The sequence below is a fragment of the Caenorhabditis remanei genome, chromosome IV, assembly GCF_010183535.1.
Source record: "Caenorhabditis remanei strain PX506 chromosome IV, whole genome shotgun sequence".
Classification (NCBI taxonomy): Eukaryota; Metazoa; Nematoda; class Chromadorea; order Rhabditida; family Rhabditidae; genus Caenorhabditis; species Caenorhabditis remanei.
In genome coordinates, this window is record NC_071331.1 from 9,527,953 (window position 1) to 9,541,304 (window position 13,352).

A 13,352-nucleotide genomic window follows, 5' to 3' on the forward strand; every position below is an offset into this window, starting at 1 on the left:
TGATTTTATATTCTATTCTTAGTAGTGTCGGAACAGATTTCCTTTATTTTCTTTATTTGAGAACATTACCGTTCAGATGTCAATTGATATTTAGGGTAGGATTGTTTTCTAAATGCTTATACTGAAACAAAAACCTTTTTGCAAATTTTTACTGCTTTAGTTTCTTCTTGATATCTTTTTCACATATTTGAAAATGTTCAGTTTAGAAAATTTCTGTTGAAAGCCCAAAGTGTCAACTTTTGCCGTACTTGCATACTTTTTTTTCAGAAATCTTAAAATAGTGTATCCCAAGGCCTCCCAGTTGTTCAATAGCGTGTTCTGTTACATCTTACTAAATAAACTTAATTATAATTTTGTATTTCAAATGAATTGAAAAAATATTCAATAAACAAATGATTCAAACCACAAGAATGATAAATTGTCGAAACTGTAACAAATTATTTCTCCTCAATTCTATGTAGGTCTTATTTTCAACATTTATCTGTATTTATCTGTTTCACTTTCTGGATTTGTCGGAAAATAAATAACTGAAAATAATACTCTCGATCATGACAGAATCTCAGTAACCAGTAAAATAGAAAAAATATCAGTTCATTAACGGTAGATGAAAAACCGAGGTGCAGATTTTGTGGACTTAATCATAATGATCCTGAATTCAATTGAACGAAAAGTGCCTTTCTTGTGATAACTTTCTCAAAGTGAAGTTCCAGTGAAAAACTTTTCCTGTGCCATTTCGAACATTTTAGTAGTTTTTATTGAAAAATGGTTCTTCTTTATGATCGAAAAGTTCTTCTTTATGATCGAACAAAACAAATTTTTACAGTTTTCAAAAGTTGTTCTGTGTCGAAAAATAAAAATAATATTAATGAGATCTCTCTCTCTAAATATGATGTGTTTTTTGCTAAAAGCGTGCTACTGTCTTTTTAAACACTAAAAACTTGTTTTTTTCTGTTTCAATCATTCCAGAATTCTAGTTTGACATTGATTTCATAATCGAGTCCAGAACGACTGGTCCAATAGTGTTCGATAGAGCGCACTTGCGATTTCAAATTACTTCAGTTTCATGAAGGCTCCTAGTACTAACCACAATTTTCTCCGTTTATTTCTATCTCATCGTCTTCTTTTCCGAGTTTTCCGAGTCCAATGTTTCCAACTCTACGAGCCACATCACTTGAAAAACTGAGTTCCCTTCTCTCTCTTTTTTTTTGCAGCATCATAATTTATTCGGCTGTCAAAAAATATATAGACATGCCATCTCGATTTTCTTTCTTTTTTCTTCATCCTTTTTTCAAAAAAAAAAGAAAAATTGAGTGACGTGAAGAGAAAAAAGGAGATATAGACATGATGTGCGTTTCTTTTCTTTTCGATTTCCTTTTTTCTTAATCTAGATGAATTTGGAGTTTTTGACGGAAGGATTTATGTAGGTGAGGGTGGGAATCCGGATGTGAGAATTATGTGTCGGTGAGCAATCGGAAATGTAATCTTTGGGAAGGTGGGGGAGAGAAAGAGATCTTTGAGAGGAAATCAGAAACTTTTTGAGATACATTTTGAGATATATTCCATTTATCAGTAAACGATTGAAACTCATTTTGAATTATTGTTAGTGTGAAATGGTGATGTTTGATAAAAAGAGTCAGAGTCAACAGCGAGTACCACTAAACATTCAGTTTCACAGAAATTGTAATTAGTATGAAACAGTTGTTTCATGCTAGTCACGTAATTGGAATTGAGCACAAATTGACGTACTTAATCTTGTCCTTAAATACAGTATCCACCGATTCTAAACAAATTTTTTCACAGAAAATCAAATTTTTGGAATACTGGCTATTTGCTGTAATGTCTGATAGGTGGATTAGTACATTTGTTTCTGATAGCTATTCAGGACGGATCGGAATTCTGTCTCATCACATTTTTTATCAATCAGGTGAGACAGTATTTTTTATTCCGTGGCAGGTTTTCATATTCACTATCTTAATTGATTCAATTCTAACTTTCAAATCCAACTAATTGCTCGCTCAGTTTTTCTTAAATTTTAATTGCATTCCTGATATTCTCAAAAATAACGAGTTTTCTAAACGGTACTAAGATTTATAAACTCACTGAAACGCAATTTCTTTCTAACTGATTCGTGAGTGATGCATACTGTTTTAAGTTCTCCTCTAAATCCGTTCAAATGTTAATATAGAAGTTTGAGAGTAATCTTCAAAAGAATCCCGTGGCAGTAGCTTTTATTAGGTTCCCCCAATATCTTTGTCCTTATGTGTAATGGGTCTATTCTCAAGGTAGGGAAAAATTAATCCAAGTAAAATGGAGTTTTCTCAAAACATGTATTATCAAGACAAGATGAAACTGTATTCTCTAATCATCCCGTGTCACCACCAGTTATTTTCAATGTTGTATCTATCAACTTTAAAATCTTTCCAGTTAAGACTAATTGGCTTATAAGTGTACAGGGATTGTGTGATGTAATAACAGGAAAAGACAAGCTTACCGCATTTTTACTATCCTACTCCAATTTACCATCTTACTGAAACATTATATTTCTTCAACTCTGATTGTAAAACACTCCATAGTTCTCCTATTCGGATGTAATGAACATAGTTTCAACTGTTCAATTTCGAGCTGATTATGAATCTAATTCGAGATGCTCGGCTGAGATTATTAGTAGTACTTTTCTGAACATTTTCTTACTATTTATGACATTGAACGATTCAAATTATTTGCAACTAACATGGAATGACTCCCGACTGGCTCCACAAAATTTGTGATTTTTTTGGCTCATATGATAGATTCTACAGAAAAAATGACAAATCTAATAGCTTTTCCGGTGACTGGACCTAGTTTTCATTTTTTAACAACTTTTTTTGATTTTTTATAAAAAACCAGCCTGTCTCCCCCGCCTTCGGCGGTTGAGCCGGCTGGTCTCTCTTCATTCACGTGGTCATTGACTTTCGAATGTGCCCGCATGGCCGAGTGGTCTAAAGCGGCGGTCGCTGCCCAAAGCACGTCAGTTCGGTTTTGCCCGCTGGCTCAGTTTCTCATCTCTTTCCAAAACCGCTGCGGACATTGCCTCAGACAAACAGACAACGCCCAATTGTCTTTTATATATTAGCCGAGCAAATTCGTTACAACTGCGCCCCGCCGCAAACGAGAGAGTATCGGCGAGAGACGCAGATTTTTTTCTCGCGCCAACAATTATTTTCACAGTTTTTGACCTATTTTCATTATTTTTCGAAAGTTTTTATGTAATTTGTTCTTAAAAACAGCGAAAATAGGTCAAAAATGGTAAAAATATTTGTTCGCGCGAGAAAAAATTCTGCGTCTCTCACCGATACTCTCTCGTTTGCGGTGGGGCGCAGTTGTAAGAGGGGGTGGGCCGCTAATATAAGAATGATAGTCAAAAATCCTATGTACACCCTTTATCGAGTGAAAAATGTTAAATCAACCCACCTAGTCCGGCCCAGCACCGGCCAGCAAGTAAAAGTGATCGTAGCAATGAATTAGTGTGCATATTGCTCAGAATGAGTCTGGAATGAAAAAAAAGAATGAAAACTGTCATGAAAATGCGTTGGAACCGCAAATTTTTGAAATTTTTAGATTCCGGTTGATCTTCCACAAAATCCCATTTGCATACTTTTTCACTTCCAACATTTAGACGATCATAGTCTAGGTAAATTCAGTTCAAGTTCTTTAGGCTCTTTCTTTTCACCATTTCCTCTATTCAAAATCTTCTCAAACTTTATTAAATGTTCAACACCTTTTACTGTTTTATGGTCTATTTATTTTTTCACGGTCATAATTTATATTAATTCAATCAAAATATTCGAATGATTGTTAATTCAGACTACAATTTATTTTGCTTTTGAAAACAGTTATTGAGGTTTAAAACACCAACACCTGCCGAACTATACGTAACTGTACCGTGAATATCAAGAGACTTCCTTGAAACAGTGGCCAAAAACCAAAAAACATTCGAACACACCAATATGTATTGTGAAGAAAGAATGTATTAATCTATGTTAGACGTTAACTAAAATAGGAAACTCTTATGTTTTTTTGAAAATGTGGTGAAACTGCAAACTTTTGAAATTTTTAGATTCCGGTTAATTATCCATAAATTCACATTCGCATACTGTTTCACTTCCTCTTTTTACATGATCATAATCTATGTCATTTCAGTAGTTTTTTTTCATGGTATCAGGTTCAAACTCTTTTTTTCTGTTCACCATTTCCTCTACTCGAAATCTTCTCGAACTGTATTCTATTTTCAACACTTTGTGCATCTTCATTAGCCATTTTTTCACGGTCATAATTTATATTAATTCAATACGGCACAACCCTTTTGGTGCTCAAAATACTCCTCTTCTCTCGAATATTTGAATTGCAATTGTTAATTCTGACTCCAATTTACTGTGCTTTTAAAAATAGTTGTTGGGCTTTTGAGAGCTAATCCGTGCGGAACTGTACGTTACTATTCCGTGAATATCAATACACCTCGACGAAATAGGAACCAATATCTGGGAAATGATGAAAAAAGTAAAATAAATTAAACTTGGATGTGTTGGAACTGCAAACATTCGAGCTCTATCAGTTACACAACGCAACTCCCAACTCATAATTAACCTATCTTTGAGACTTTTATGAAACTTCAAATCATATTCAAACTTTACTCAAAATTCGATAAATCATATTTCTGTTATACAGTGTTGACAAAGCCTGGTCATGAAACATCAGGGAACATGTACCTTGTTCTATTCAATTTTAATTTCTATACTATTATTCCACCATCTTTCATGGAATTCAATTTTTTGTAAAGTTAAAATACTTAATGATGATTGAACCTTGAAAGAATACTGTATGTCTCATTGTTACCTTCAAAACATTAAGCACTTTCCAAAGTTTTATTCTGTTTTGTAGCTGTTAGATATAATAAGCACTTTCCTTGAATACTGAAATAATGAAATATTGAAACGGAATCTTTCCGACCAGGTTGATTATTGTTTTTATAAATGCAGAAACCACTACGTATCTCACTCATTTTCTCCTACAGTAGCGAGCATAAGTGAGTATACCTCCATACATATTCCATTCATATGTATCTCAGCTGAAACAAGTCCGTTTTGCATAAACTTTTTTTCAAAGATAGCTGAAGTATCCAGTAAAATCGACATAAGTTTTTTGTTTGAGGTGATCAGGTGATTTTTTTGATTATCGATTTTTCCTGATCTTGATTTGAAAATCCGAAAAAAAAACTTTTTATTTTTGAACTGGACCCTATGATTTTTTGGGTTGGAAATATTTATCAGCGTTCATAAAAACAAAATATGCTGTTAGAATGCTTCTGTGAATCTTCATCATCGTGCTACAGCTCTAGAAGTCCAAAGTAGTATGCTTGGCTAAATTGTCATAACTCATCGAAAAATGGTTCAAATTAGTTGAAAATTGCGGGAAGAGATGCGTAATATGTTTATCAACAATCTTATATTTAAAAATAATAATTTTGAGAAAATTTTTTTTCGAATTTTTTTCACTCGAAAAATTTTGGTTTCCAACTTTTGCCCAATTTCTCATGTTTTTTGATTATGAAACAGTAACAATTTGCAAATTTGAGTTGAATTTTACATGAAACATCAAATTTAAATTTTCATTAATTCAATTACAGCGGTTTCATAATCCAAAAACATGAAAAATTGATCAAAAGTTGGAAACCAAAATTTTTCGAGTGAAAAAAATTCGAAAAAATTTTTTTTCTAAAATTTTTATTTTTTTAAATACGATTGTTGATAAATATATTACAAATCTTTTCCCGCAATTTTCAACTAATTTGAACCATTTTTCAATGAGTTATGACGATTTAGCCAAGCATACCACTTTGGACTTCTGGAGCTGCAGCACGATGATGAAGATTCACAGAAGCATTCTAACAGCATATTTTGTTTTTATAAACGCTGCTGAATATTTCCAACCCAAAAAATCATAGGGTCCAGTTCAAAAATAAAAAGTTTTTTTCGGATTTTCAAATCAAGATCAGGAAAAATCGATAATCTTAAAAATCAGCTGATCACCTCAAACAAAAAACTTATGTCGATTTAACTGGATACTTCAGCTATCTTTGAAAAAAAAATTTATGCAAAACGGACTTGTTTCAGCTGAGATACATATGAAAGTATGGAGGTATACTCACTTATGCTCGCTACTGTACATGGTGTGAATCAGATTAAGTTGTAAATGTAACTAGATCAAAACTGAGACCTGAATGTTATCATACTGTCTGGAAAACGGACAAGAATTATTTTTGAATTACACTGATTTTGATATTCTACTGGTGATACAGTAAATTTTTTCGTTTAGAGTTCTCGTTTTGATATTTTAGGAAACATCGAAGTGTTGCCAATTGTTCAAAACAATTACTTAATGGTGGATAAGTGTTTCATGAAACTGGGAAATACATCAGTTACTTTTTCTCTCGCTCCGGCAAATTTAAAGAGATTTTGGTTCCTAACATCGATCAACCATTGTCAGATAGGCAGTTATTACTAGGAAACCTGCTCGAAAATCTCGACGCCAGACCGTACAATTATTTCGATACGTATTACTGAGAGAGGGACTACTAAAATATTTCAGCTGACAAGAATAAGCTCTCACTGAAACGGTGTTTTTAAATTTCTCAACCGAACTTTTTACCTTTTGGATTTTCAATAGATTTCGGAACAATAGATGTTCTGTTGATTTCTGGTCCGTGGCCATTGAAAGTGAGCCCGGACTCGGAGACGGTATGACAATTTTCACAAGAAAACAAAAATCAGACCTACAGTTTCATGAAAGTGTTATAATACCAGAGGTGTTATAATGTCAGTAGCGATAGTGTTGTTGGTCCTCGATCAAGTTTTCTGGAAATTTTAGAGTCATCGACTGTGAGTTCTGAAGTAACTGAAATGTAGACCACGACTTCATCAGTTAATAACAAGCGGAATTTGAACCAGATATACACACATGTACTATCTCATCCATTGGAAATCAAATTATTCATCAAAGAGTTTGATGAAGCAGAAACTGAACTTTCCAACTCTTTTGGTTTTGAGTCAGCTATGAATTACTTTATGAACATACGTATGTGTTAATCATCCTCTTTTAATTGAAAGTGATGGAATTTCAATCACTGTTGAAGATCTTTAAAAAATTGCATCGAAACACCGACAAGAGCATCAAAACCATTTTTTGGGAAATAAATCACGTTTAGAAGAGAGAAGACCACTCTATTGTTTTGAACAATTTGTTCTGTTTTGTAACATTTTCGTCTGAATTTTGATTTTCTTATGCGTACATTTACTTCTCACAGAAATGTGCGGTGACTTAAATTGATTCTTCAAGATTTCCCCCTTTGAAAATTAATATTGCACATTTTCCCATAATTCACCCGTAGTACAACTTCAAAGTAGGGCAAAATTCAAAAATGTATCAGTAATGGATGAGGAAAAACGCCTGTCAGAATCAATCAAAATTTATAAAAATAACCAGAACCAGTTTCTTTTTTTTACCACTAACAACAGTTCAGTCAATAACTTTGATCTTTTACTGAATCGACAACCAATTCGATTTCGGAGTTTCAGTCTTTTAATTCAATAGGAATGCCGGTCAATTCAAGAAACATGAATAAGCCATTCGTGAAACAGGTTTTTGTAAAGTTAGTATCAATCTTCAATCAATCAACAGTTTATATAAAACAACATTAAATAACCAAATTTCAACGTTAATTTAACTACTACGTTTTTGCTAGATATCTGGAGTCAGATTTTAGTCAAACAAATCGATACGAATTAACTGGAAATGTTTTAATCAGTACGAATCAGACCTCCATGAAACAGATTTCCAAAATGCTTATTGAAAAAACTGATTTTATAACTTTTGATATGTTGAGAATGTAGACCAGGGACTATTAACAGTTTCCAATCAGCAGTTTTCTGTTATTACTGAATTTGTATATTTACTGTTTTATAACATAGTTATTTGGGCTCTTTGGTTTTAAGAATGACAGGCTATTCACATCGGTTCGGAACTTTTCGATATTTATGTTTTTTTGAGACCTATAACTCAGAAGATTAGAATGGTGATCTCTCTCTAACATTAACACAATTCATGAAACAGGTATCCTTTGTGAGCTCGTCATAGTCCTCAATCGGAATCTTGCAAAAAAAAAAATATTTTAATGATTCTCAATAGATCGGACTTCCTCACATATTTCCTCACGGTCGTTTTTCGTGCGTGTTTTTTTAAAATTTCAAACGTTTTTCTTGAACATTCGGTCTTGTTATCATTTATCAGAACAATCAGAAACAGGTTATCTATAATTTATATTAAAGTAAATCAAAAACATAAATATAAGCTCTTATAAAAATGACCAACTCACTTTTACGAACTAAATGATTGACTTTTGATCCGAATGGAATCAATAGACACTGTGACTTCAAATCAAACCCAGACGATGGCCCAGCAAACAGAATACGACTCAACTAATACTGATGTCTCATGAAACAGTGTTTCATGTGTCAAGTTATCCCTTATTACTCAAATTTACGGTATTTGGGCTCATGGGCTCTGAGAATGATTCTCCGAAAATTTCCTAGGTGATAATCAGAATATATCAGAACTCTCAAACATTATCCCAATTTCATGAAACATGAATCCTTTGTGAGCTCGTCTTAGTCTCCAACCAGTATTCTTTAAAGGAAAATTCAGTGTTTCGAGTGATTCTCATTTGAGCGCACATCATAACTTTCATCAGACTTGTCAAAAATCGGGCCGGCCCGGCTCGGCTCGGATCAAAAATGTGTACTCATTTTGTAACACAATTTTCTGAACATTTTCGAAAGTTTAGAATAAATAGCTTAAATTATCATACCTATTTACCTTTTTATTAAGTTTTGAATTTTATTCGAAAACTATTCTTTTTTTGAAAAAATTTCCAAAAAAAACATCAAAATTTCAAAAAATGTTTCAAAACGTTCCGAGCGGGCCGGGTAGAGAATATTTTTGATTTCGGCCCGGCCCGGCCCTGCCCGTGACAAGTCTGACACTCACGATCCACTGAGATTACAGAATGATCTCAAAACCACACCACTCTTGCGTTATTTTTTTACCATTGTTCAAGTGGTCGGCAAACTCAAACTAGAAACACAAACTTTCCACGTCATGAGTGCGCAGAACTTTCGAAAAAGCAAACATTGCAAGCGCGCTTTACTGGCCTCCGATAAAGTACGGTGGAGCGTGTTTTCTTCGAAAGATCAATGAAATCACCATTTTTCCCTCATTACTTCTCTCTTTCCATTTTCATTTTCTAATCTTTCTCACTGCGCCTCCCTCGTATCTTCTAAAATCAAATCCCACTCCTTATTTCTCTCAACATGTTTCAATTTCCAGAAAACCAGATATCATCGATGATGAACCAACAGGACCAACCACTCCATTCGATATCAATAATTTGGAGACATGTGTTCCGGAAGGGTCTACAAAAGAACCGTACATGCCGAAACCGGTAACAAAACCTAAACCAGGGCAACACAACTATTCCGACGATTCCACTGATGGATATTCTGGAGGAACAGGTTACACAGACTTCTCCGACTTCACAGATGTCCCTGGAGGGTCTAGTGAGCTTCCGATGGAAAGTATCCCACCGGTTCATTGGACGAAATCAACACCAAGAGATTTCACGATTAGTCAGAAGATTGATGAGAATAGTGCAGGCTATCAACAGTTGTTGCACATGTTGGAGGTTAGTAAAACAATTAAAAGCTTTAATTTTGTTAATGAATATTAATTACAATATGCTAATTAATTAATTAAACTACTTAGAAACCGTAAAAAATTTATGTTTTAGTTGTTTGAGGTGTAATGCACCACGTGTACACCATAGTAAATAACTAGATTTTGTCATGGAGTCTAGTAACTCCAATGTGCAAATTAAATTATTAATTAATCTATTCTAACCTTGTTGATCATTAAAACCATTATTACAGGACCTTGGACACCGTCGCAAAGACGACATCATCGAAAAACAACAGACTGAATTCTATGTCAGCAGAGCTTCAAGTCTTATGGATTCTATAGATAATGTAAGAAAACATAAAATACAAATACAAAATTCCACTGCTCAACTATGCATATATTGACTTTACTGAAACACAAATTATTGTTTTACCGACTTTTTATCTATTATCATATTTTATTTCACACTAATATATTCAATTCAATTGTTCGATTTCAGTCCTTCACAAACGTGGCGATTTCGAATATCACAATGGCACAGGAGTACATCAAAGGATTGTTGGCAGCCGCTTCTGTTTCAGTGAGTTTTAGAGACGCTATTTAGACAGAATCAACTAGCTTATTTGAAAATTGTTTGCGAATAAGCTACACAGGAAACTGTAAATGTTTTTAATGTCTTAATGCGAGACATCATTACTTTACTTTTTCAGTTTCCTCGAATCGATTTAGCGCAATTTTTTACAATCTAATAATTCTTGATATTCCCTCAACTTTTATTCCAGGTCCGCACCGCCTACTTTGAAATAAAATCACTGACAAGTCAACCAAGTTTCTATTATATTCCAAAACGACAGAGATATCTGATGGTGAATAAAATAGTTACTGATATGAGTGCAACTGGTCAAACGGAGATGATGTCATTGAATAAGAAGGCGAAGGCATACTGTCGGACTGCAAATGTGGACACTCCACCGTATTCATTGGGCAATTTATTCGGAAATATGTTGGCGAATGGGGCTGTTTTGTCGAAATAAATGAATCGTTGCAAACGTGTTTCATTATTTTAAGAAGTTGTGAAGATTTTGGTTTTTAGATTGCAGTTTCAAAAAATGCTGAAAGTGCTGAAAATATCATAATTGGTCGAATTAGCACGTTACAACAATCTAAAGTGGAAAGTTGCTTTATCTGTTCTTTATAGACTGGATAATGAATAAATTGATGCTTTCGAAGAACAACTAAATTTGTTGCTTTCCCTTTACTCAAAGCGTCCAATCAAAACAGAACAACACATTAAATTCTATCACAGTTATATGAAACAGTACTTAGAATAGTGTATTGACAACACTTCTTTTCCCCATGTTACTTTATATGGTCCATCTAGGCGGGCCTTTAATTTTGAAAAAAACTTTCATAAAACAAATACTCCCAAAAAGCTACAGAAATTCATGCGTCTACTGAAGTAAACCTCAGCCCGGGTATTATAGACTACTACATCCTCTGATCGACGAGTCTAACCGGTACCGACACAGATAAGAATGGTGGGGGAAGTTAATTTCATAAAAAATACCCTGTTTTTAGGAATTTCAATCATAATTTTATTGATTTCTAGATACAAAATGTCCTGTTTTTAGGAATTTCAATCATAATTTTATTGATTTCTAGATACAAAATGTCCTGTTTTTAGGAATTTCAATCATAATTTTATTGATTTCTAGATACAAAATGTCCTGTTTTTAGGAATTTTAAACATAATTTTGTTGATTTCTAACCCGGGAGGATTCAAACCCGCGTCTACTGAAGTAACCTTCAGCCCTGGTATTATAGATTACTACATCCTCTGATCGACGAGTCTTACCGGTACCGACACAGATAAGAATGGTGGGGGAAGTTAATTTCATAAAAAATACCCTGTTTTTAGGAATTTCAATAATAATTTTATTGATTTCTATATTTTAAAAAAGTCCTGTTTTTTAGGAATTACAATCATAATTTTGTTGATTTCTAACCCGGGAGGATTCAAACCCGCGTCTACTGAAGTAACCTTCAGCCCTGGTATTATAGACTACTACATCCTCTGATCGACAAGTCTAACCGGTACCGACACAGATAAGAATGGTGGGGGAAGTTAATTTCATAAAAAATACCCTGTTTTTAGGAATTTCAATAATAATTTTATTGATTTCTATATTTTAAAAAAGTCCTGTTTTTAGGAGATTTGATCATAATTTTATGGATTTCAAGGTAAAAAATGTCCTGTTTTTAGGAATTTTAATCATAATTTTATTGATTTCTAGATACAAAATGTCCTGTTTTTAGGAATTTCAATCATAATTTTATGGATTTCTAGATAAAAAATGTACTGTTTTTAGGAATTTTAAACATAATTTTGTTGATTTCTAACCCGGGAGGATTCAAACCCGCGTCTACTGAAGTAACCTTCAGCCCGGGTATTATAGACTACTACATCCTCTGATCGACGAGTCTATCCGGTACCGACACAGATAAGAATGGTGGGGGAAGTTAATTTCATAAAAAATACCCTGTTTTTAGGAATTTTAATTATAATATTACTGATTTCTATATTTAAAAAAAGTCCTGTTTTTAGGAGATTTGATCATAATTTTATGGATTTCAAGGTAAAAAATGTCCTGTTTTTAGGAATTTTAATCATAATTTTATTGATTTCTAGATACAAAATGTCCTGTTTTTAGGAATTTTAAACATAATTTTGTTGATTTCTAACCCGGGAGGATTCAAACCCGCGTCTACTGAAGTAACCTTCAGCCCTGGTATTATAGACTACTACATCCTCTGATCGACGAGTCTAACCGGTACCGACACAGATAAGAATGGTGGGGGAAGTTAATTTCATAAAAAGTACCCTGTTTTTAGGAATTTTAAACATAATTTTATTGATTTCTAGATACAAAATGTCCTGTTTTTAGGAATTTTAAACATAATTTTATTGATTTCTAGATACAAAATGTCCTGTTTTTAGGAATTTCAATCATAATTTTATGGATTTCTAGATACAAAATGTCCTGTTTTTAGGAATTTCAATCATAATTTTATGGATTTCTAGATACAAAATGTCCTGTTTTTAGGAATTTTAAACATAATTTTATTGATTTCTAGATACAAAATGTCCTGTTTTTAGGAATTTTAAACATAATTTTATTGATTTCTAGATACAAAATGTCCTGTTTTTAGGAATTTTAAACATAATTTTATTGATTTCTAGATACAAAATGTCCTGTTTTTAGGAATTTTAAACATAATTTTATTGATTTCTAGATACAAATGTCCTGTTTTTAGGAATTTTAAACATAATTTTATTGATTTCTAGATACAAAATGTCCTGTTTTTAGGAATTTTAAACATAATTTTATTGATTTCTAGATACAAAATGTCCTGTTTTTAGGAATTTTAAACATAATTTTATTGATTTCTAGATACAAAATGTCCTGTTTTTAGGAATTTTAAACATAATTTTATTGATTTCTAGATACAAAATGTCCTGTTTTTAGGAATTTTAAACATAATTTTATTGATTTCTAGATACAAAATGTCCTGTTTTTAGGAATTTT

The 13,352-nt window shown here is 32.9% G+C and overlaps 1 protein-coding gene across 1 annotated transcript; it reads left to right on the top strand.

Annotated features, from left to right (window-relative positions):
* Positions 1 to 7,628: 7,628 nt before the first annotated feature.
* On the top strand, positions 7,629 to 10,799 carry GCK72_013059 (uncharacterized protein; the record flags this gene model as incomplete). The annotated part of the gene is made up of 5 exons (XM_053729614.1): positions 7,629 to 7,684; positions 9,418 to 9,772; positions 10,017 to 10,112; positions 10,265 to 10,345; positions 10,548 to 10,799. 5 exons carry the CDS (start codon positions 7,629 to 7,631, stop codon positions 10,797 to 10,799), a joined length of 840 nt encoding a protein of 279 aa, XP_053584386.1.
* Positions 10,800 to 13,352: the final 2,553 nt, after the last annotated feature.